General features: G+C 45.1%; 1 protein-coding gene across 3 annotated transcripts in view; it reads right to left on the bottom strand.

The window, feature by feature from the left end:
• The window catches only part of GRAMD1B (GRAM domain containing 1B), a 188455-nt gene that overhangs the window by 128834 nt on the left and 35207 nt on the right, over nt 1-24414 (bottom strand). For 2 of the 3 annotated variants that reach the window (XM_088843037.1, XM_088843038.1), the window contains one exon: nt 5785-5862. In XM_088843037.1, coding sequence (XP_088699163.1) covers nt 5785-5862 — 78 coding nt within the window. The remainder of the gene's footprint in view (nt 1-5784; nt 5863-24414) is intronic. The other variant, XM_055423245.2, reaches the window with a different exon arrangement.

Genomic DNA, 24414 nt, shown 5'->3' with positions numbered 1-24414 from the left:
ATCTGATATTTTGTAGATGATCAATACTCTACACATTCTTTCTGTCTCTGTTTCTTCAAAGACAGAAGAACACAGATCTGCGAAGAAAGTGACAGTAAAGGGACATCCCTGGTGGTTCAGTGACTAAGCCTCCGTGCTCCCAATGCAGGGGGCCCGGGTTTGATCCCTGGTCAGAGGACTAGATCCCATATGCTGCAACTAAGACCCAGCACAGCCAAATAAACAAATATTAAAAGAAAAAAGTGACAGTAAAAACTCACAATAGCCAAAACCATCAGAGTACTGGCAGCTACCACTTACTAAGCACCTACTAAGCACCAGGCACTCGACACATGCTATCTCAGGTACTCTTTACAAGAAAAGGCTTTTACAAGTTCAAACTAAGGTTCAGAAAAGCCGAGTAAAACGCTTTTGAAAATGCACAGTCAACACAAGACAAAACTAGGTCTGCCGACTGAGGCTCTCGCTCTTGCCTGCACCTTGCAGGGACAAGCGGCAGAGGGCCAGGCTCTATTCATCCAGCAGCCTGACGATGGCAGGTTCCAGCGTCTTGTAGACACTTCCCATCAGTTTGCGGCAAACAGGCCGGCATGCAGCATGGAACTGGCATGTGAATGCATGCAGCCCTGCCTTGGTCCTTGGTTGCACTTCAGCCCTGTCCACATCTAACTCTCCTACTATGAAAAGGCTTCCGGGTTCAACTGAGATAACGTTCTGTTGAAACTAACATCTGGTACATAAATGGTCCTTAGGGAAATATCTCTTTTTTCTATGCTTGTGGCTTTGTATGAAAGGTCCTGCCACTGGGTGAAATGTACTAAATAAAGACTTGGTGGGGACTTCCCTGGTGGTCCAGTGGCTAAGATTCTGTGCTTCTAACGCAGGGGGCTCAGGTTCAATTTGTGGTCAGGAAACTAGATCCCACATGCAGCAATGAAAGATCTCACATGCTGTGTCTAAAAGATCCTGTGTGCTGCACCTAAGACCTAGTACACGCAAGTAAATAAATGTATTAAAAAGCTTTTTTAATCAGTGGTGTAGTTTGAATAAGCAAACAAATACAGAAGATTTGAAAAAAACAAAACAAAACAAAACTAGTGACCGGGGAAACCTTTACCAACTGGTCCAGTTTGGACCTGGGAATTACTGTTTTGTAAATGCACCCCTGGCTTCACCTCAAAGCATGAAACTGGATCAGCATCCCAAATTCCATGGTATACATACTTTGAGGAAGCCAGCTCTAGTTTGTTTTCAACCAGAAACCTGAGGGGATTATTCTTATCTCTGAGACTATCTCTGTTTCCAACAAACTGATTCTTTCCCTAAAATCAACACTTCTCCCTGCTGCACACCTGCCCAGGAAGCGACTGTCCCCCTGAAGTTACTTTCTGGGCTGGGGACTCTGCCCCCATCATGGTTGCAAAGGCTTTTTTCCTTTTTGGATAGAAGCTGATGTGAATGAGGAAAATAAATTCTCAGAAGCCCTTCAGTTTGGATGTCTTATTAAGGCATTTCCCTCTTTGCAGTAATACAGACTTTAAAAAAATACTTATTTTTATTTACCTGCTTGTTTGGCTACACTGGGTCTTAGTTGAGGCATACGAGATCTTTAGTTGCGGCATGTGGGATCTAGTTCCCCCATCAAGGATCAAAACCAAGCCCCCTGCCCTGGGCGGTTAGAGTCTTAGTCACTGGACCATCAGGCAAGTCCCATGTGGATTTTTTTTTTTCAAAAACAATTTTAGGAATCTTTACTTAAAAACAACCTTATCTTCCATGTGGATTTTTTAAAGACTACAGTACAGTAGCTACTTTTATCTCTAAATATGATATCCATTCTAAACCTTTTACAAGAAAAAAGAAAAATCAATGTTTTATTTAACCAGTGGAACGTTATTTCATACTGAAGGATTATAATTTTGATCTTTAAAACAGAAAAAATCAATATTAAAAAGCAGAGACATTACTTTGCCAACAAAGGTCCATCTAGTCAAGGCTATGGTTTTTCCCGTGGTCATGTATGGATGTGAGAGTTGGACTGTGAAGAAGGCTGATCGCCGAAAAATTGATGCTTTGAACTGTGGTGTTGGAGAAGACTCTTGAGAGTCCCTTGTAACGCAAGGAGATCCAACCAGTCCATTCTAAGGGAGATCGATCCTGGGTGTTCATTGGAGGGACTGATGCTGAAGCTGAAACTGCAATACTTTGGCCACCTCATGCGACGAGTTGACTCACTGGAAAAGACTCTGATGCTGGGAAAGGTTGGGGGCGGGAGTAGAAGGGGACGACCGAGAATGAGATGGCTGGATGGCATCACCGACTCTGTGGACATGAGTTTGAGTGAACTCCGGTAGTTGGTGATGGACAGGGAGGCCTGGCGTGCTGTGATTCATGGGGTCGCGGAGAGTCAGACACGACTGAGCAACTGAACTGAACTGAACTGAACTTAGCAGTAGCATGAAACAATCCTTCATTCTGCAATTGACAATGTGGTTTGCAGAATTAGGAGCAGCCACAGAAAAGAGTCCGTATTACCCACTACACTGGCCGACGGAGGAAATGCCATCGTAACCAGCAGGGTGCACTGTCCATCAAACTGGGCCCAGAGCAAAGAGCACAAGTCAGAGTCCATCTCCCCAGGGTTCATATCTCACACTTGCTCTAGGCCAGCATATCATAGGCCAACATCTGAAACGCCCCAGAGAGTCTCTTAATTGGTCAGAAACCTGCTGGAGGAAGGATTAGGTGCAGGGTGTAAAGGTTTGTTCCGAGCTGCGGCTGAGTGATTAATTAGCACTCTGAGGACTTGTTCTCTCCAGGAGAACCCACTGACTGCGAAGGAAAAAGCGCATTCATTCAGAAAGACCATGGTGAGCACACACCAGTCCTGAGTTTCCAGGGCAGGGGTCCACAGGGACCACCAGAGAAGCATCCGTCAGCTCACGGCCTTCTCTGCTTCCCATACTGCCCAACGTGAGCTAGTGCAAAACTATATCCAACATCCACCATGAAGAGCTCAAGGGGCTGTCAGTGGGCCAGGGATTAGGAAGAAAGGCCCAGGGAAGACATTTAGAGGATTTTTCTGAGCAGAGGTTTGGAGGAGAGATCGTCTATAACATTTCATTTGGGTTGTGGGAGGGAGCAGAGAAACAGCTAAAACATCACTTTAGCAGCGTACAATCCAAAGTACTGAACAAAAGTCAAGGCTGACTCTAGCTAGCAAGGAGCCTTGGGAAAAATGTGCTGTAGACTCTGTGCAAGTCGGCACCTATTCATCTCTCCCAGGAACATCGCAAGCGGCAGAGATAAAATAGAGGACTGAGGAGCTGCCGATCAACTGAAGGCATGACGATCAGAAATGGACAGTTTCCAGAGATGTTCAGCGCACAACATGGGGACGGGAGTTGTGCTGGGGAACTCTACGGACCCTTCCAATTTTGGAAGCATGGGTTGTCGAAATCCAGACAGCACTGAAAAGAGGGCGAAGGCCACTCCAGATGATTTTAGATGCACAAAGCAGTGAGCAGCGGCTGGAAGCGAGACCTTAATTCCCTGGTCAGGAGTCAAAGCCTGGTCACCTGGGTGGAAACCAGGAATCTTAACTGATAGACCACAGGGACTGGTGGCTAGAATCTCAGTCCCCAGTCCTTATCTACCTTGAAAGGAGAAATCAGGCAAGGAGGGAGAAGTAAAGTATTTATTAGAAAGGCAGGGCACACGGGCAAACTCAAGACAGTTGATAGAGCTGTGCCTTTGGGAGGTTTAAATCCTTTGTAAGCGGGCAGTCTTCTGGGTCTTTGTCTGCTTCTTAGTCAATCTTCTTGGTTTTGACCAGCCCCAGCCCACCCCCCCAACCCCGCAGCTAATTTGTCTAGGGACCCTCCCCTAGGTGGGATCATACCACTCAGTGAAGATGGATTTCATCCCAGAGGCGTATGGGAGGCAGACGGCAAGATTTCCTATAGCCTGGCACCCCCTGCCTTTTTGGCCTCGTTACACCTTTTGTGCAAGTGTAGTTTCTCCCTTGCCCCAAGGATGGAAATGTATGACCTTCTGATCTTCTAATAGGGCTTAGCTCTGTTCCTACCATAAAAGTGTCCAATGTCATGTTATTCACCCTATCCCTGTCATTTCTTTTATCGAGGTGTAGATCTCAAAATGTAGATAGGAATCTGGTCACAAACATGTAGCCTGGAGCCCATTTGTCTCCTGGCTCAGAAAATGTAAACAGGGGACTGGAAATGAGTGTTGGGCCTCCAGCCCATCTTCTGTCACCTCGGGAAGTGTGAACAGGGGGCCAGTTGTAAATGTCTAACCTGCAGCCCATCTAATATCTCCTGCCTCATGGAGACTGAGGGAACTGCCATCAGATTATAACTGATCAAGCATCTTGATGAGAGTGATTAGTCTCTGACCCTTGGAGACCCCATGAAGAAAATGAAAGTGTTAGTCACTCAATCGTGACTGACTCTTTGCGACCCCATGGACTGTAGCCCATCAGGCTCCTCTGTCCATGGAACTTTCCAAGCAAGAATACTGGAGTGGGTTGCCATTTACATCTCCAGGGGAAATTTTCAACCCAGGGAGTGAACCCAGGTCTCCGGCATTACAGGTAGATTCTTTACCAACTGAGCCACCAGGGGTGCCCCATGCCCCCATCTAAATTGATGAGCTGAACTGTCAATCATGGTTAGTAATAAGCATAGAACTGAGAACTATAGCAAGAGACATAAAGCTTTACAAATCTAAAGAGAAGGTTCCAGCCTCTTAAGCGTGCATGTTCTGTTGTATCTTGACTCTTTTTGTGACCCCATGGACTGTACGTAGCTTTCCAGGCTCCTCTGTTCCTGGAATTTTCCAGGCAAGAATATGGGAGTGAGTTGCCATTTAATCCTCCAGGGGATCTTCCCACCCCAGGGATCAAACCTGAATCTCCTGTGCCTCCTGCACTGTAGGTGGATTCTTTATCACCAAGCACCCTGGGATCCCAGGAATGGCTTTCTTGACATTAAGAGAAGCCATTCTGTGATCCAAGAAGCTTAAGAGAAGTAAGGGAAGACAGGGACAAAGGAAAATCAGTCAGGAAACAAAGTCCTAGTTCCCCCCTGTCAAGGAAAACACATAATAATCTGATACAAGTCTGCAAGCTCTGCAGGAACTGAGGCCCCTGCGCAGGTGGAGGACAGAAGGACGAAGCTGACCCTCCTGACTGCATTCAAGTAGAGCCTGAACTCTGTTGACCTTTGTCCCAATTCTATGCTGAATTCTCCTCCATTAAAGTGCCTGCATGAATATGCACATACCCCTAGCTTTAGCATAAATCCCTTTCTCTGGATCTTTGGCTTGGCAGTATCTTTTGGTTGACACCAAGCAAGAGGGAAACCCAGCTTTCAGGTACCACTCTGATGACACACACACACCATCCCAGGCCACGCAGTCTTCCTCAGGCTTGGAAACACCCTTTCCCTCTCCAGATCCACACCATTCCCAACCTTTACAGGGCACCTCAGGTCCCACTCCGACATCTTCCCAACAGACTTGGTTTCCACACACTGACTTCTCCCTCTGCTGAGCACCAAAAGCCTTTAGAACCAGTCCCCTCTCAGGTCGAGGGGATATCGTTCTCTTTCTGACCCATGTTGGAGCACAGAGGTCAGGTCAGCCTCTGTTTCTCTGCAGTTTCTCATGGTTCTCGCTTCCGGCAGAAACTTGATCTTCCTCAAACATCTTCCCCATCCCCTGTCATCGCTGGCCTCCCGTCCTCCCCTAGCCATGTGAACTTACCTTTCTTCCCGCACGCGAGGACTCAGGAACCTGCTGGAGTCATCGTCGTGGCTGCTCTGCTGGCTGCTCTGTTGGCTGCTGAGGAAAGACAGGATGTGAACCGTTAACGTTCGCCTCCTTTCTCAACCCTGGGGAAGAGCGCTGAGACTCCAGCTCGACAGGCAAACAGGATTACAACATTTTAAAGGTACACGTTCCCTCCCCCTGCCGTGGAAGTTGACACAAAGAGTATAACTGGCAGGCAGTGGAACCGAGACTTTCTGAAAACCTCACCCATCCTACCTAAAGCTCCTGGGAAGATCCTGAGCTGGCTCTTCCCAGGACAGTGTCATGGAGCAAGTGCCTCTGGCATTCTCTGTCCCTGGGCCTCTAGATCTGCAGGAGAGGGTAACAATCCCATTCTTCACCTGAGACACACAGGTGCGGGCACAGCCAATGGGGCCAGAAGGGGAAGGGTGGCAGAGGGAGAGGGGAATTCCAGCAGGAGAAAGACTGGAGACCTGATGAGGCCTGGGGCCACCAGGCAGAATTCTTCGCCTCTGGGAGGGCCAGCCTGAGGAGGGTTAGCAGAGGGATTAGAAGGCGGAGTCTCTCCACTCCTTAAAGCCCTGGAGGCACGATGATGATGGAGCTTGTTCACAGAGCTCTTAAAGTGCTTACTGTGGAGTCCTATACTAAGGTCACAAGATAAAAATCTCCAAAATTACCCAAGCCCCATAGCAACTGTTGCCAGGAGCCTCCAGATCTAAACCTGCTAGTTCCTTGACCCCATATTAGGTAAAATACCCACCCTATTATCCACCCTTCCAGTAGGAATATTCTCTGCCTTGTTGTTCAGTTGCTAAACTGTGTCTGACTTTGCAATCCTGAGACCTGCAGCATGCCAGGCTCTCTGTCCTTCACTATCTCCCAGAGTTCGCTCAAATTCACGTCCATTGAGTTGGTGATGCTATCTGTCTCATCCTCTGCTGCCCCCTTCTCCTGCCCTCAATCTTTCCCAGCTTCAGGGTCTTAGCTCGGCAAAGTCCTGGAACTTCAGCTTCAGCATCAGTCCTTCCAATGACTATTCAGGGTTGATTTCCTTTAGGATTGACTGGTTTGATCTCCTTGCTGTCTAGGGGACTCTGAAGGCTTTTCCACCACCACAATTCAAAAGCATCAAGGCTATAAAAACTGGCTACTAGCCAGTGAAGGGGTCAGTTCTCCCATGAGCTGGTTGGCTGTTCAAAGAGCAGTAAACTTTATTCTCTCATTCTGTCTCTGTCTGGAAATTCTTTTCCAAACAGTGCACACACCATGACACTTAAAGTTATATGGAATTCAACAGTCATTTATCTTACTCAAGAGAAAGAAAAGCTGTTTGGACATCTTATGATACTAGCTGAACCCAAAGCTGGTGATCAGTCATTTGTATTAACTGCTAATTATTAAGTAACCCAGGTATCTAATCAAGAGTCCTTAAGCCATAGCCCCCTAGCCAAATCTGGAGCCCCTGCAGGCTAAGAATGGTGCTTGCTTTTTTAAATGGCTAGGAATTAAAAAAAAACAAAATTAATGATATTTCACGACACATGAAAATTACATGAAATTCAAAATTATATGTCATAAATACAGGTTTACTGGAACACAGCCACCCTCATTCATTTACATAGTAATCAGGACTGCTCTTGCTACAAGGGCAGTGTAGTTAAGGCAGAACTGAATTAGGTGCAGCAATGAGGCCATTAGTCCCACAAAGCCTAAATATTTACTGTATGACCTCTTACAGAAAATGTTAGCAAACCCGTTTTGTATAAATTCTATTAATAATAAATTGTTATTACCATACATGTCACTATAACCCAGGCCCAGAGGACCAAAATTGTTCCCTTGTTCTGCTGGACAGTTTACAGCCATAAAAAGCACTGATCCCTACACCGTATATTCCTTAGACTAGATCCCCAGCAGATAGAAAAACTCAGAGCAATCTTACAGGGTAAGTGCTTGTCGCAGTGCCTGCACACTTTCCATCAAAGAAGCAGGTGATTTTATAACCATGCTTTCATGATCCCATCTTTCAGCAAGAAGTAAATAAACTCAGAAGCAATTTACAACACATTTTCAAACACACACACACGCACACAAACACACACACAGGCCAGAAATCAGAAAAACACCACATACGAAGCTTCCAGTTGCCTGGCAGAACAAAGTGTGTGCACAGAGCACTTCTTTTGCCACTCATTCCGTATGGAATGGCAACTCGTCATTTGACTTCCCTTTTAAAAACATATTATCCATCATATATAAATTAGATAGCCAGTGGGAATTTGATGTATGACTCAGGGAGCTGAAACAAGTGCTCTGTAACAACCTAGAGGGGAGGAATGGGGTAGGAGGTGGGAGAAGGGGACATATGTGTGTCTATGGCTGATTCACACTGATGTATGGCCGAAACCAACACAATACTGTAAAGAATTATCCTTCAATGAAAAATAAGTGAATTAAAAAAAAAACTCATAGCAAATTATACTATCATGCTGCTGACCCACTGGACTTTTTTACATTGGGACTGACCTGCCATATGGATCAAGTATCCTCCTCTGTACAACCTAGGACAGGTGTTAAGGCCACAGCAGGCAACCCACAGATGACTAGAACTCAAATTCCAAGGCAGACCCATTATCAAGAGAGGACTACCAAAATAATAATATTAGAAAGAGAGAGAGAGGAATATCAGTCTACATTTATGGCAGTACATGTGAGGAGAAGTAGGAAGGAGGGGTGTCAGGAGCCCAGTGTTTTACAGCATCTAAAACCCAAAGGGGCTCCACCAACCCAATGACCACGGTCAGCACTACAGCCTCTTCATGGAAGAAATCAAACTTGACTCCATTTAAGCTATAATGGGCTGTTCTTCCTTCTCACCCTACCTTTCCTTGGGCTATCAAAACTGCTCAGTCGTGTCCAATCCTTTGTGATCCCATGGATAGCCTGCCAGGCTCCTCTGTCCATGGAATTTTCCAGGCAAGAACTGGAGTGGATGGCCATTTTCTCTTCTGGGGGATCTTCCTGAACCTTCGTTTCTGGCATTGGCAGACGGATTCTTTACCACTGCACCACTTGGGAAGCCTAAAAAGGGAGCTCCCAGAACTAAATGACAAGAACCAGGGTTTCAGAAAAATAATTCTGAGCTGATATTAACAAGTTATCCCACTAGATGGCACTGCCATCTTCCAAACCAGAACCTGAAGGCAGCCAACCCATCAAGCTTCTGAAACCAAAAGTAGAACCAACCTTCTGGCGCTCCCTTCTGGCCTTCCCATTGCTTAGAAACACAGTTCAGAAAGTGGAGATAAAAGATCACCTTCAAATTGTTTATTGGTTCTAAGCAACTAAGAAATATCAACTGCATGCATCCAACAAGTATTTATAATGCCCTCTATGTGCACGTATATGAAGAAGAGACAGCATCAAGGTTAAGTTTAGGCCTTAGAATATTCTGCCTCAGATTACCTTTCACTTCCTACTATCACGACTCTGAGCAATTTATTGAACGGTGTTTTCCTTACCTACAAAATGAAGACAGATGTTACGACAGTTCCTAACAATCACAAGGATTAAAGAATACAAAGCTATTCTAAGAATTGAAGAAATATCAAGAATAGTGTTTGGCATATATTAATGGCTGTGTGTGTGTGCATGCTCAGTCGTGTCTGACTCCCTGTTACCAGGACTGTTGCTCACCAGGCTCCTCTGTCTGTGGGATTTTCCAGGCAAGAATACTGGAGCGGGTTGCCATTTCCTTCTCCAGGGGATCTTCCCAACCCAGAGATCGAACCCTTGTTTCTTGCATCTCCTGCATTGGCAGCCAGGTCCTTTACCAGTTGAGCAACACCGGAAGCCCATTAACTGCTGTAAAAATGCTATTATTATGTGTAAGGCATCATTTTGTGGGTCATGGAAAATAAAGACATGAATCAGACAAGGATTTCTGTCTGATCTCAAACATCTCTCAACGTGTTTACAATCTGGAAGGTAAGAGTCAATATAGTGAAAGTGAAGTCGCTCAGTCGTGTCCAACTCTTTGCGATCTGTGGATAGCCTACCGGGCTTCTCCAGGCAAGAATACTGGGTTACCATTTCCTTCTCCAGGGGATCTTCCCGACCCAGGGATTGAACCCAGGTCTCCCGCATTGGAGGCAGACACTTTAACCTCTGAGCCACCAGGGAGAAGTCAATATAAACAACATTTAAAAGTAGAAAATGACAGCTCTTAGAAGTCAATATTAAATGCTACAAAGACCAGAGAAGGATCATTTCCTTCCGGGGCTGGTAAGAGAAAACTGATTCAACATCAAGGGTTTTTTGCTGACACTTGAAATTCAAACAGATTCAGGATGAGCAGAAGAGAGGGTTCTGGTTCAGCTCAACTCACCAAATACGGACCACATACTAATTAATTAATCTTCACTGAGTACTGCGATGCAGCAACGGCCATAGGACGCAAGGACACAGGTTGCAGACACTTGTGCTGGGGGTTTGAGGCAACACATTGAAGAGGTGAACGCGAACAGGAGGGCTACAGGGCTATGGCAACCACCGCTGCAGGGTGCACAGGCTCCTTCCCCCAACAGGAGGAGCCTGGTCCCCTCTCCTCCCATTTTCAGAACATGTTTTTCACCACCATCTTTAAAGGTGAGATAGAGGCCAACCACTCCCATCCTCCACTCAACTCCATGAAATGATCTTTGTTGAGCAGAATTTCCAGAGATTTAGATATGGCCTCTTTCTCAAAAAACAGAACAAAACAAAAACCTCTCAGCTCCTCTCTTACATGAGCCTTTCCAAATGATACAGGCCACCTGGACACTGGGCAGCTTGCCCTGCCCTCTACATCAATCTGCCAAGCTTTTGAGGTCATGAAGAAAAGCCACCACCAAGGCAGGGTGTTTACAGAGGAGTGTGGGAGGCTTGGGGCTTCCCTGGTGGCTCAGTGGTCCGCCTGCCAATGCAGGAGACACAAAAGACAGGAATTTGATCCCTGAGTGGGGAAGATCCCCTGGAGGAGGAAACAGCAACCCACTCCAGCATTTTCCCATGGACAGAGGAGCCTGGTGGGCTACAGTCCAAACAGTCAGAAAACTACTGAGGTGACTTAGCAGGCATGCATGCACGTGGGTGGCTGGAAGGTCAAGGGCTACATCCAGTGACTCCATTTCAGTCAAGGCCTTGGAGGGGCAGGTGACCAGTGTGGGTTCTGCAGCTTAAGGAAGGTAAGAAGAACTTGGAGGAAGGCCAGCAGAGGTTGCTCACAGATAAAAATATTTTGTCAGAAAGCCTGATTTGGGGTGACTTAGTCTGGGTACCAGATGACCCAAAGTCAGCTTAATAATGCAAGGAAGCATAGTTGTATAAGTAACTGTTTTTTGCCTTTTCCTCAGAAGAGCTAGAAAAGGCAGGAGGAAGACTAAAAGTCTCTCCTGTTATAAATTCAAGCTGCTGATAAAATTCACTATAGAAAATCAATTTTGAAACACCAGACGGAGTTACCAAATAAGGTGGGGGAAATGCTTCTTTACATTCCAGAATGTTCCTAAGGGAAACTAGCTGAAGTGAATCGAATCCAGAGTCCTGGTTTTGTTTCTCTGCCAGCACGTCAGTGCTGGGAACTCATCCTAGAAGGTCACACTAAACCAGGAACATTGGCTGGAAAAAATCCATTTCATCTGAGGCAGTGTACACCCCAGAGGCAGAAACTCACAGGCTAGCGCAGGAAGCTCTGCAATGCAGTCTGGGTAAATTCCCATGATTCCACTGGTCTCCCTTCCCCACCCACCTTCATCCCTGGGCACTGGCAGGAAGGTCGTGCAGCCTAAACACACAAGCTACTGGGAAAGTATCCTTTTGTCCTCTATAAAGTACCTCTTCACTCTGAGAGAAATGAACTTTGGCACCTTTTTTGATCTGGTGCTTCATAAGTAGAAACAACTCTTTCTTACCCAGAGGACACTACTGTGACTCCTAAACCCAGAAGGGGTTTGAGAAATTCTGGAGATTCCAAGCAGTCACGGGATGTGTGAGCTGTCATTTAGTATTTCCAGAGCCTGGTGGAATCTGTACATTTACCCACACTAAGGCTGTGCCTCATTTTTTGCATTTGTTTTGGCTGTAATCAGAGCAATTTAGTGTGTTGATACCAATTATCTTATGCTAATTAGAAGCTCTGAAAAGCTCAGAGTGGCTTTGATTGATGTCTGTCTTTGATTAACAAAAGTGGGGGAAGAAATTATTTGAAGCAGTGGATGTAACAGAATTACTCTGAAAGTGAAAGTGTTAGTCGCTTAGTCGTGTCTCACTTTTCGACCCCAGACCGTAGCCTGCCAGGCTCCACTGCCCATGGGACTTCCCAGGCAAGAATACTGGAGTGGGTTGTCATTCCCTTCTCCAGAGGATCTTCCCAACCCAGGGACTGAACCTGGGTCTCCCTCAGTGGCAGGCAGATTCTCTGCCATCTGAGCTACCAGGGAAGCCCAATATGTATATACTATGGAGACAGACAAACCTAGGTTCACTCCTGGCTTTGTTTCTTATGGGCCCTTTAAGTCTGACAAGTCATTTACCCTCTCTCAGCCTATTTCCCTGGAAAATAAGAACAATAACATACCACTTGTACAACTGTACTGAGAATTAAGTTGTGAGTAATCTAATCACAATATCTGACTTCAGGATTTGGAGTCTGGAAGATTCAAGTTTTGTTACTTATGGGCAAATTATTTTCCCAAGTGTCAGACATGGATATTCTACATGACTTTAAAGACTGTAATGAGGATTAGAAATGGTAGAAACCATCTACCATTTGTAAGCATCTAGACGAGTTGACTCACTGGAAAAGACTCTGATGCTGGGAAAGGTTGGGGGCAGGAGGAGAAGGGGACGACCGAGAATGAGATGGCTGGATGGCATCACCGACTCTGTGGACATGAGTCTGAGTGAACTCCGGGAGTTGGTGATGGACAGGGAGGCCTGGAGTGCTGTGATTCATGGGGTTGCGGAGAGTCGGACACGACTGAGCGACTGAACTGAACTGAACTGAAGGGCCATGTTTGGAGAAAGCAATGGCAACCCACTCCAGTACTCTTGCCTGGAAAATCCTATGGGTGGAGGAGCCTGGTAGGCTGTAGTCCATGGGGTCGCACAGAGTCGGACATGACTGAAGCGACTTAGCAGCAGCAGCAGCAGCAGGGCCATGTTGGGCTTCTCAGGTGGCTCAGTGGTAAAGAATTCCCCTGCCAGTGCAGGAGACCCAAAAGACTCGGATTTGATGGGGAAGTGGGGAAGATCCCCTGGAGTAGGAAATGACAACTCATTCCAGTATTGTTGCCTGGAAAATTCCATAGAGGGGCCACAGTCCACAGGGTTGCAACGAGTCAGACACAACTGAGCACACGCAGGTCCATGTTGGGGCCTTGGTAGGTGTACCTGAAATGTTGGACATTCATTGGACATAATATTCACAGTTACTTTGGCAGATAAATACTTTGAAACATCCAATACGTGGAAGGGAAACAGCAGAAGAGACCTTTATGGTAAAAATGTTGAGAGACACTGACTTGAAAAGTAGACTCACACCATCACTGACAAAAGACTGAGTGTTCATGTTGAATTATATGCACCTGCAAAATGACTCTGGCATCTATCTACCATTTTAGTTTAAGTAAGAAGGGTGTCTGGGGAGGGGGGAGAAAGGCAGGTAGCAAATAAGTAGAGGATAAAAGGGAATAGTTTCTGTCATCTGGCAAGCGGCTATAAGAAAGTGTAATAATAGAAAGAAAGTAAACAGATGTGATTTGAGACACTGCCAAGGACAGCCAGTTTTTTACACAACATACCTGAATATTCTCAAATACTACTTAGAAAATCATATGCTATGCATGAAAATTAATGATATGTCTGCAAAGATAGCAGGGACTGCTTCTGCTTAAAGGCTCCCCTGGGAACAAGTAGCAAGGTGGGTAGCTGGTCAAAGATTCAGGGATTCAGAATCCAGCTAAATGTCTCTTAACTCACTTCAACTCACTATACTCCTCTATTTAGGTTTTGCTGTTGCTTTTGGTTGTGCTGCCCTGCTTATGAGATTTTTAATTCCCCAACCAGGGATCCAAGACTCTTGAGAGTCCCTTGGACAGCAAGGAGATCAAATCAGTCAATCTTAAAGGAAATCAACACTGAATACTCATTGGAAGGATGGATGCTAAAGTTGAAGCTCCAATACTTCGGCCACCTGATGTGAACAGCTGACTCATCAGAAAAAGATCCTGAGGCTGGCAAAGATTGAAGGCAGAAGAAGAGAGCAAAAAGGATGAGGTGGTCGGATGGCATCACCGATGCAACGGACATGAACCTGAGCAAACTCTGGGAGATGCAGAGGGACAGGGAACCATGGCGGGCTAGAGTCATGGGGTTGCAAAGAGTTGGACATGACTGGGCAACTGAACAACAACCAAACCAGTTGAAAGCACAGTCTAACCCCTGAACAGCCAAGGAATTCCCAATACTTCTCTATTTAATAGTTTTTTTGCCTCTAAACAAAAAAACAGTGTCAGACTTTATTTTTGGGGGGCTCCAAAATCACTGCAGATGCTGATTGCAGCCATGAAATTAAAAGACGCTTACTCCTTGGAAGGAAAGTTATGACCAGCCTAGATAGCATATTAAAAAGCAGAGACATTACTTTGCCAAACAAGGTCCGTCTAGTCAAGGCTATGGTTTTTCCCATGGTCATGTATGGATGTGAGAGTTGGACTGTGAAGAAAGCTGATCGCCAAAGAATTGATGCTTTTGAACTGTGGTGCTGGAGAAGACTCTTGAGAGTCCCTTGGACTGCAAGGAGATCCAACCAGTCCATTCTAAAGGAGATCAATCCTGGGTGTTCATTGGAAGGACTGATGCTAAAGCTGAAACTCCAATACTTTGGCCACCTCATGCGACGAGTTGACTCACGGGAAAAGACTCTGATGCTGGGAGGGATTGGGGGCGGGAGGAGACGGGGACGACAGAGAATGAGATGGCTGGATGGCATCACTGACTCAATGGACATGAGTTTGAGTGAACTCCGGGAGTTGGTGATGGACAGGGAGGCCTGGCGTGCTGTGATTCATGGGGTCGCAAAGAGTTGGACACGACTGAGCGACTGAACTGAACTGAACTTGCCTCTAAACATACCCATGTCTCTGACTTAAAAAAAAATCTCCCCCTATCTCCTTTATGCTTCTATTCTTTCTTTCAGGGCCATTTTTTAATTGAACAAACACATTATTTGGTGATTGCCAAACTTCGTCACATCTGTATCACATCAGATTAAATTTACATCTAACGTGTTGTGATGATTAAGTAGTTATTAATAAAGAAAAGATCCTTATCTCCCTATTTCAAGCATATCTCATTTATTCTGATTTTTCTAGGTAATTTAAAATTCTTCATCTTAAAACATTTAAAATATTATCACATCTAACGCTCCTTTGTGTGTGTGCATGTGTGTTCAGTCGTGTTCGACTGTGCAACTCTGTAGCCTGCCAGCTCTTCTGTCCATGGGATTTTCAGGCAAGAATACTGGAATGGGTTGTGATTTCTTCCTCTAAGGGATCTTCCCGATCCTGGGATCAAACCTGTGCCTCCTGCATCTCCTGCATTGGTAGGTGGATTCTTTACCACTGAGCCACGTGGGAAGCTTCTATGGTCATCAGTAAACTTTAAGTTACTTAAAAAAAAAAAAACTATCAGGATAAGCTGGGAGCTTTACTATGCAGATTCTTTGGACCCTTCTTCCAATTTACAAAGTCAGAGTCTGAGCCTGCTCAAGAATACACATTTTTTAAGTGTCCAGTGATTCTGAGGGGCAACCAAGATTGAGACCTCTGCCTCTACTTCTTCACCACTGACTCGTGAATTAGTTGTTGCAACCTGGACCACACCCCTACCCTGCCTTGCCATCAACCAGGACCTCTGTCACTGCCAGCCAATGACAATAGTTATTTATCTAGTGTCAGACTTTATTTTTGGGGGCTCCAAAATCACTGCAGACGCTGATTGCAGCCATGAAATTAAAAGACACTTACTCCTTGGAAGGAAAGTTATGACCAACCTGAATAGCATATTAAAAAGCAGAGACATTACTTTGCCAACAAAGGTCCGTCTAGTCAAGGCTATGGTTTTTCCCGTGGTCATGTATGGATGTGAGAGTTAAACTGTGAAGAGGGCTGATCACCAAAGAATTGATGCTTTTGAACTGTGGTGCTGGAGAAGACTCTTGAGCATCCCTTGGACTGCAAGTAGACCCAACCAGTCCATTCTAAAGGAGATCAGTCCTGGGTGTTCACTGGAAGGACTGATGCTAAAACTGAAACTCCAATACTTTGGCCATCTCATGCGAAGAGTTGACTCACTGGAAAAGAGTCTGATGCTGGGAGGGATTGGGGGCGGGAGGAGAAGGGGACGACAGAGAATGAGATGGCTGGATGGCATCTCGATGGATGTGAGTTTGAGTGAACTCCGGGAGTTGGTGATGGACAGGAAGGCCTGGCGTGCTGTGATTCATGGGGTCGCAAAGAGTTGGACACGACTGAGTAACTGAACTGAATCTCATCTGACCACCCAGGCAGTTCTGCCACTAATGATTATTCCCATTCTTTAAACTTCACCCTTCTTGCCTTCTATGACACAACCATCTGCTGGTTCTTGGATTTTATCCTGTTTATGGGTTTCTCTTCTTTTTCAGCAAACTTCGTGGACTCTTCTATTTGGTCCTAAAATGTTTCCGAGGACTCATTAAGCCACTCATTTAATAAACTATTTCATACCCACTATGAAAGCATTAGTGGCTCAGACATGTCCGACTCTTTGCGCCAGGTTCCTCTGTCCATGGCATTCTCAATACTGGAATGCGTAGCCATTCCCTTCTGCAGGGGATCTTCCTGACCCAGGGATCGAATCTGTGTCTCCTGCATTGCAGGCAGATTCTTTATTGTCTGAGCCACCAGAGAAGTCCATAATACTAACTATAGACCAGGCTTTGTTCTAGAATTTAGATATGAAATACAGAGTAGTAAACAAAACTGAAGAAACATCCATGCCTCAGTTCAGTTCAGTTCAGTTGCTCAGTCGTGTCCAACTCTTTGCGATCCCATGGACTGCAGCACTCCAGGCCTCCCTGTCCATCACCAACTCCCGGAGTTTACTCAAACTCAAGTCCATTGAGTCGGTGATGCCATTCAACCATTCATCCTCTGTTGTCCCCTTCTCCCACCTTCAATCTTTCCCAGCATCAGGGTCTTTTCCAATGAGTCAGTTCTTCACATCAGGTAGCTGAAGTATTGGAATTTCAGCTTCAGCATCAGCTGAAGTTTCAGCTGCTGAAGCTGAAACTCCACACCTCAAGGAGTTCACATTTTATTGGGTATCTTGCTCTTCCAAGCTTTATACCCAGGGAGCCTAGGTTTTGTGGATCTATGAAATTGTTATATTACACATTCATGGGAGAGGATTTATAGCTCTCATCTGATTCTCAAATAGAGAATGTAATCCACAGAAGATTAAAATCCACTGCAATATATCTCTGGGGGAATCATATCCACATGCAAAGCTTCAATCATGATGGACACATTAATCACATTAATGACACCCAAAGATAGCAGAGAGCTGAGCAGTCACTAGTCACATGTGGTTACTTCAATTCAGTAAAAATTCAGTTCCAGGGGCGAATTCATGTCAATGTATGGCAAAACCAACCAATATAACATTGTAAAATAATTTGCCTCCAATAAAAAATAAATAATTTAAAAAAAAATTCAGTTCCTTGGGACTCCCCTGGTGGTTCAGTGGCTGAGAGTCCACATTCCCAGTGCAGGAGACCCAGGTTCAATCCCTGGTCAGGAAGCTAGAGCCCATATGCTGCAACTAAAGACCCTGCATGCCACAACCAAGACCCAGTGCAGCCAAAGAAATAAATCAATAAATCAAATATATTTGTAAATTCAGTTCTTAGTTGTACCAGTTACATTTCAAGAACTTGATAACTACACGTGGCTACTAGCTTCCATATTAGTACAACTAGAAAGCTTTATTACACAGCTTAGAGGTTTCCAGATCAAACCTAGGATTTGAGTTCCAGCTCTGCCTCTTGTAATCTGAGTAACTCAGAGCAGCTTGTTAATAACCTCTCTTTACATTCTTGCCCTCTTATCTTTTAAAATGTAAGTCATTTCACAGACCTGTTTGGAGGACTATGCAAATTAACTGCTATAACCATCACTTCATGGGAAATAGATGGAAAAACAGTGGAAACAGTGTCAGACTTTATTTTTTTGGGCTCCAAAATCACTGCAGATGCTGACTGCAGCAATGAAATTAAAAGACACTTACTCTTTGGAAGGAAAGTTATGATCAACCTTGATAATATATTAAAAAGCAGAGACATTACTTTGCCAACAAAGGTCCGTCTAGTCAAGGCTATGGTTTTTCCCGTGGTCATATATGGATGTGAGAGTTGGACTGTGAAGAAAGCTGATTGCCAAAGAATTGATGCTTTTGAACTGTGGTGTTGGAGAAGACTCTTGAGAGTCCCTTGTACCGCAAGGAGATCCAACCAGTCCATTCTAAGGGAGATTGATCCTGGGTGTTCATTGGAAGGACTGATGCTAAAGCTGAAACTGCAATACTTTGGCCACCTCATGCGACGAGTTGACTCACTGGAAAAGACTCTGATGCTGGGAAAGGTTGGGGGCGGGAGGAGAAGGGGACGGCCGAGAATTAGATGGCTGGATGGCATCACCGACTCTGTGGACAAGAGTTTGAGTGAACTCCGGGAGCTGGTGATGGACAGGGTGGCCTGGCGTGCTGTGATTCACGGGGTCGCGGAGAGTCTGACACGACTGAGTGACTGAACTGAACTGAACTGAAAGCACTTAACAGAAGTCTTGGCAAGTAATAAGTACCACAGAAATGTTAATATACTTTTAAAAAATATATATATATATTTGTTTGTTTATTTATTTGGCCAGCACGCGGGATCTCTGATCTTCAATGTAGCCCTATGGGATTTTTAGTTGTGGCATGTGGGATCTAGTTCTATGATCAGGGATTAAACCCTAGCCCCTGCATTGGGAGGGTGGACTCTTGGCCACTGGACCACAAGGGAAGTCCTCAAAAATACTTATTTTTATTATCATACATTTGCCATGGGGCATCCCTGATAGCTCAGCGGGTCAAGAATCCACTGCAATGCAGGAGACCCCAGTTCTATTCCTGGGTGGGAAAGAGACCCTGGAGAAGGGATAGGCTACCCACTCCAGTTTTCTTGGGCTTCCCTGGTGGCTCAGACAGTAAAGAATCCACCTGCAATGTGGGAGACTTGGGTTCGATCCCCGGGTTGGGAAGATCCCCTAGAGCAGGGTATGGCAACCCACTCCAGTATTCTTGCCTGGAGAATCCTATGGTCAGAGGAGCCTGGTGGGCTGCAGTCCATGGGGTTACCAAGAGTCGGACACAACTGAGCAACTAAGCACAGCACATTTGCTGTGGTACTGGACTCTCTTGGGTGCAACAGGAATCTCAAACTGAGCATGGCCAAAAATGAATTCACCATCTTTTTGTCCTCTCCCTTTGACTCCACAACTAAGGAGGCAGTCAAATTAGAAATGCACGTCCTCAGCAACTTCACACCAGGTCCTGCAGATGCTACCTTAATATCCCTCAAAGGGGCTTACCTCATAGCTCAGTTGGTAAAGAATCTGCCTGCAATACAGGAGACCCCGGTTCAATTCCTGGGTCTGGAAGATCCCCTGGAAAAGGGATAGGCTACCCACTCCAGTCGGAGAAGGCAATGGCAAGCCACTCCAGTACTCTTGCCTAGAAAATCCCATGGATGAAGGAGGCTGGTAGGCTGCAGTCCGTGGGATCGCTAAAGGTCGGACACGACTGAGTGACTTCACTTTCACTTTTCACTTTCACACATTGGAGAAGGAAATGGCAACCTACTCCAGTGTTCTTGCCTGGAGAATCCCAGGGACGGGGTAGCCTGTTGGGCTTCCGTCTAGGGGGTCGCACAGAGTCGGACACGACTGAAGTGACTCAGCAGCAGCAACCCACTCCAGTATTCTTGGATTCCCCTAGTAGCTCAGCTGGTAAAGAATCTGCCTGCAATGTGGGAAACCTTAGTTCGATCTCTGGGTTGGGAAGATCCCCTGGAGAAGGGAAAGGCTACCCACTCCAGTATTCTGGCCTGGAGAATTCCAAGGACTGTATAGTCCATGGGGTAGCAAAGAGTCGGACAAGACTGAGCGACCTTCACTATCCCTCAAAGGCATCCCATCCTCCATTCATCACTCTGACCGCCAATGCCTCTCATCACTCCTGGCGGGGATTACTTTATTTATTTATTTATTTTTAGGGGGGGGATTACTTTAATAGGCTCCTAACTGCGTTGCCCATTGCCAACCTGGCCCTACTCCAGTCTATCCTTGACACTGATACAACAGTGTTCTTCTTGAAATGCAGATTTGATCATGGCTCTTCCCAGCTTAAAATCCTTCAGGTGTCCCCTAATTTCAGAACAAAGTTCAAACTCCTTACTTCGGACTTAAAACTAAGTTCAGTTCAGTTCAGTCGCTCAGTCATGTCCAACGCTTTGTGACCCCATGAGCCGCAGCACGCCAGGCCTCCCTGTCCATCACCAACTCCCGGAGTCCACCCAAACCCATTTCCATTGAGTTGGTGATGCCATCCAACCATCTCATCCTTTGTCGTCCCCTTCTCCTTCTGCCCTCAAGCTTTCCCAGCATCAGGGTCTTTTCCAATGAGTCAGCTCTTAGCATCAGGTGGCCAAATTATTGGAGTTTCAGCTTCAACATCAGTCCTTCCAATGAACACCCAGGACTGATCTCCTTGCATTCCAAGGGACTCTAAGGAGTCTCCTCCAACACCACAGTTCAAAAGCATCAATTGTTCGGCACTCAGCTTTCTTTATAGTCCAACTCTCACATCCATACAAGACCACTGGAAAAAAACTAAGTTACAAAAGCCCAATAAGCTGACTGCCATCTACTTCCCAGCACCCACACCTCCCGCATGCACTCCGGAATTTCACTCTCCACTCTGGTCCTTCCGGTTGTCTCTGGCTTTGCCTGTGCTCTTCCCCGGCCTGGTACCAATATATCCTTTTCTTCACTCCCCTCTTTGCTTCACTCATTCCTATCACTGAGGTAGGATCTTCAGGAATTAAGACGGAGGGCTCTAATTTTAGATGGTCAATATATGGGTGTGAAAGTTGGTCCATAAAGAAGGCTGAGCGCCAAAGAACTGATGCTTTTGAACTGTGGTGCTGGAGAAGACTCAAGAGTCCTGTGGACTGCAAGGAGATCAAACCAGTCAATCCTAAAGGAAATCAATCCTGAATATTCATTGGAAGGACTGATGCTGAAGCTGAAGCTCCAATAGTTTAGCCATCTGATGCAAAGAACCGACTCATTGTAAAAGACTCTGAGGTTGGGAAAGATTGAAGGCCAAAGGAGAAGGGGGCAGTAGAGGATGAGATGTTTAGCTAGCATCACTGAGACTCAATGGACATGAATCTGAGCAGACTCTGGGAAACAGTGGAAAGAGAAGCCTGGTGTGCTGCAGTCCATGGAGTCACAAAGAGTCGGACACGATTTAGCAACTGAACAACAAACAACATCCAAATCTCAACTTTTCCACCTGCTCAGTTTCACCCTCTATAAAATGGGGGTGATACAGGCATTACATATTCTGTTCCTGAATTTGCTGTGTGGTTTGGGGTAGGTAATTTATCTTCTCCATCTCTCCCATCACACTCACTCATTTGTGAAGTTCTTTGTACTTCTTAAATAAAAGATGCTATAAATAAAAAAAAATGGGGATGATAAAAATATCTTTTTCACCAGGGTATTGTGAAAATTAAACAAATTAGTACCTACAAAATACTTAGAAAGGTACATTGAGTGATACTCAACATTAAAGCTATTATCATCCTCCAAAAGTAGTACCTTCTCAGGGAAATCTTCCCTGATGGCCACCGCCCACACAGTGGTCCTGTATCACACTGTACTTCCCTTTATCATGACACTTCTCATCCTCCCTGGGATACAGGAATTACTGATTCCGTGCCCTATACCTTCCACCACATTGTTAGTTATTTGAGAGCAAAGATCCTATTTCGTGTGTCATTTCTTTCCATCCCCAGGGCCCAGAACTGTGCTTAGCATGTATTAGATGTACACTATGTATCTGATAAATTAACACACAAGAGCTTCCCTGGTGGTACAGTGGATAAGAATCCACTGGCCAATGCAGGAGACACAGATTTGAGCCCTGGTCCAGGAAGATCCCACTTGTGTTGGAGCAACTAGGCCTGTGTGCCACAACTACTGAAGCCCATGCACCCATAGCCTGTGCTCTGAAAAAACAGAAGCCATCGCAATGAGAAGCCCATGAACCACAACTAGGCAGTACCTCCCACATGACAGAACTAGAGAAAGCCCACGCACAGCAACGGAGACACAGCACAGCCAAAAATAAACAAATAAATCTTTTTTTAAAATTAACACACAAATATCTAGGCTTGCCCTTCCTTTGACATCTCCACTTCCGATGAATTCTCCCCAGTCAGTCCAGAAAACACTTTGCTGAGTACAGTATTACCAGCTTCCTCCAGACTACAATGTGCTTCCGCACATTCATCAACCTTTCATCAACACCTGTGTTCTGCTAGGCCTTACTGGATGTGTAAGGCCCGGCCTGTGACCTCCAGAAGCCCACCAATCTATACAAATTCCTCATGGGTCACTCATTCATTCATGCTCAAAGCTTCAAGCTTTGGTGCCCTGGAGACGCCAACTTGAATTAGATGCATTCAAACCTTCTACATAAAACTGCCCCTGTAAGAAAACCCACAGGGGCTGGCATGGGCCTCCTAACACCAGCCTCATCTTTGTGCCAAAGCTGTGACCCAGCTCTCAGATATGTGATGTGAAGAAGCCGTATCTCATGCTTGACAGAGCCTCCATCAGAGGGCAACCAGGAAAGAACGTGCCCCTCCAATTAGACAACACAGGTAAACATCAGTGGGAAAAGATTTTGGAGTCCAAGCCTCCAAATTTTTGTTTCTTTCTTTCTTTCTAAGATGCCATGAGTATTAAATTTTCCTTTTTTATTCAAAAAATTTAAAATTTTTATACATTTTACTGAGGTATAATTGATATAAATCATTATATTAATTTCAGGTATACAACAATCGGTTTTGTATGTATTGCAAAACAATCAACACAGTAAGTCTAATTAATATCCATCACCTACATAATTACAATTTTTTTCCTGTGATGAGAACTGAACTTTTAAGATTTACTCTCTCAGCACTTGCAAATACACAATATGATGTTGCTAACTACAGTCATCATACTGTAAATTATACCCCTGTGACTTATTCATTTATAGCTGAACATTAGTACCTTTTTGGAGGGCTGACATTGGTATTCCTTTTTTTTAAAATTGTTATTGAAGCATAGTTGATTTACAGTGCTGTGTTAGTGTCTGGTAGACAGCAAAGTGATTCAGTTACACATATGTGTGTAAGTGCATTACATATATGTGTATACATGTGTATTCAGTTACATATATATATAAGTACATTATTTTTCTTTTCAATTATGCACATATGTACAAAAGTACACATTATTTTCCATTATAGTTTATTACACGATATGGAATATAGTTCCCTGTGCTATACAGTAGGACTGTGTTATTTACCTATTTCATATACAGTAGTTTGTACTTGCTAATCCCAAACAGTGAGTTTTACATTTTCATGCTCATCTCCAGCTCTCATGTATACAGAAAATCAAGCTTTGATTGAAAAAAAAAGTTTCTTCTCTTGAAAGCCCTGTTCTGAGATAGTTTTCACAAAAGGTAAAGAATTCCTCACCCATGATAGAATTCTAGGCCTCTGGTCTCACATAATTAAAAGACCTACACTCACCCCATTACATCCCTTGGATGGGGCCTGAAGAGACGGGGCAAGAAGACCTTGGGTCAGCTTAAACTCTCTTCAGTTGCTCTCAGCTGAAGGAATATACTGCCTTTTTCTGGTTTCCCACATCCCAGTAGTATCTTTGGCTTCAATCACTACTTAGCTTCACAGTGAAATCTTAGGTCCTCTGAAGAGAGTACACACAACTTCACCAGGTCTCCTAGTGGTAAACTCAGGAGGTCACAGGGCTGATGAGTTGTTTTCCAGGACTTGAAGTCTCTGAGAATTCACTAAGACCTTGGGCAGCAGAGTCTCAAAGGCCAGTCAGCCCCCTGTGGCCCCTCCCGCCTTTAGAAAATCCCCTCGTTCCCAATCCAGGTTCAGGAAGCTGCAGAGGGCTCTCAAACCCCAGGAGAGCCAGAAGCCATTTCGTCCACAGATAACCCCCAAATCTGATCTTCAAAAAAATTTTTTTTGCCGCACTGCACAGCTTGTGGGATCTTAGTTCCCCAACAAGGGATCAAATCTAGGCCCCTGGCTGTGGAGTCCTAACCACTGGACCACCAAGGAAGTCCCTTGGACAATCCTCTTGATTCTGGTCCTTTTATCTAAAG

The sequence above is a fragment of the Moschus berezovskii genome, chromosome 14, assembly GCF_049115385.1.
Source record: "Moschus berezovskii isolate FMDL1 chromosome 14, NW_MosBer_1.0, whole genome shotgun sequence".
NCBI classification, from domain to species: domain Eukaryota; kingdom Metazoa; phylum Chordata; class Mammalia; order Artiodactyla; family Moschidae; genus Moschus; species Moschus berezovskii.
The sequence above is the reverse complement of the archived record's forward strand: the minus strand, read 5'-3'. Positions and strand labels throughout refer to the sequence as shown.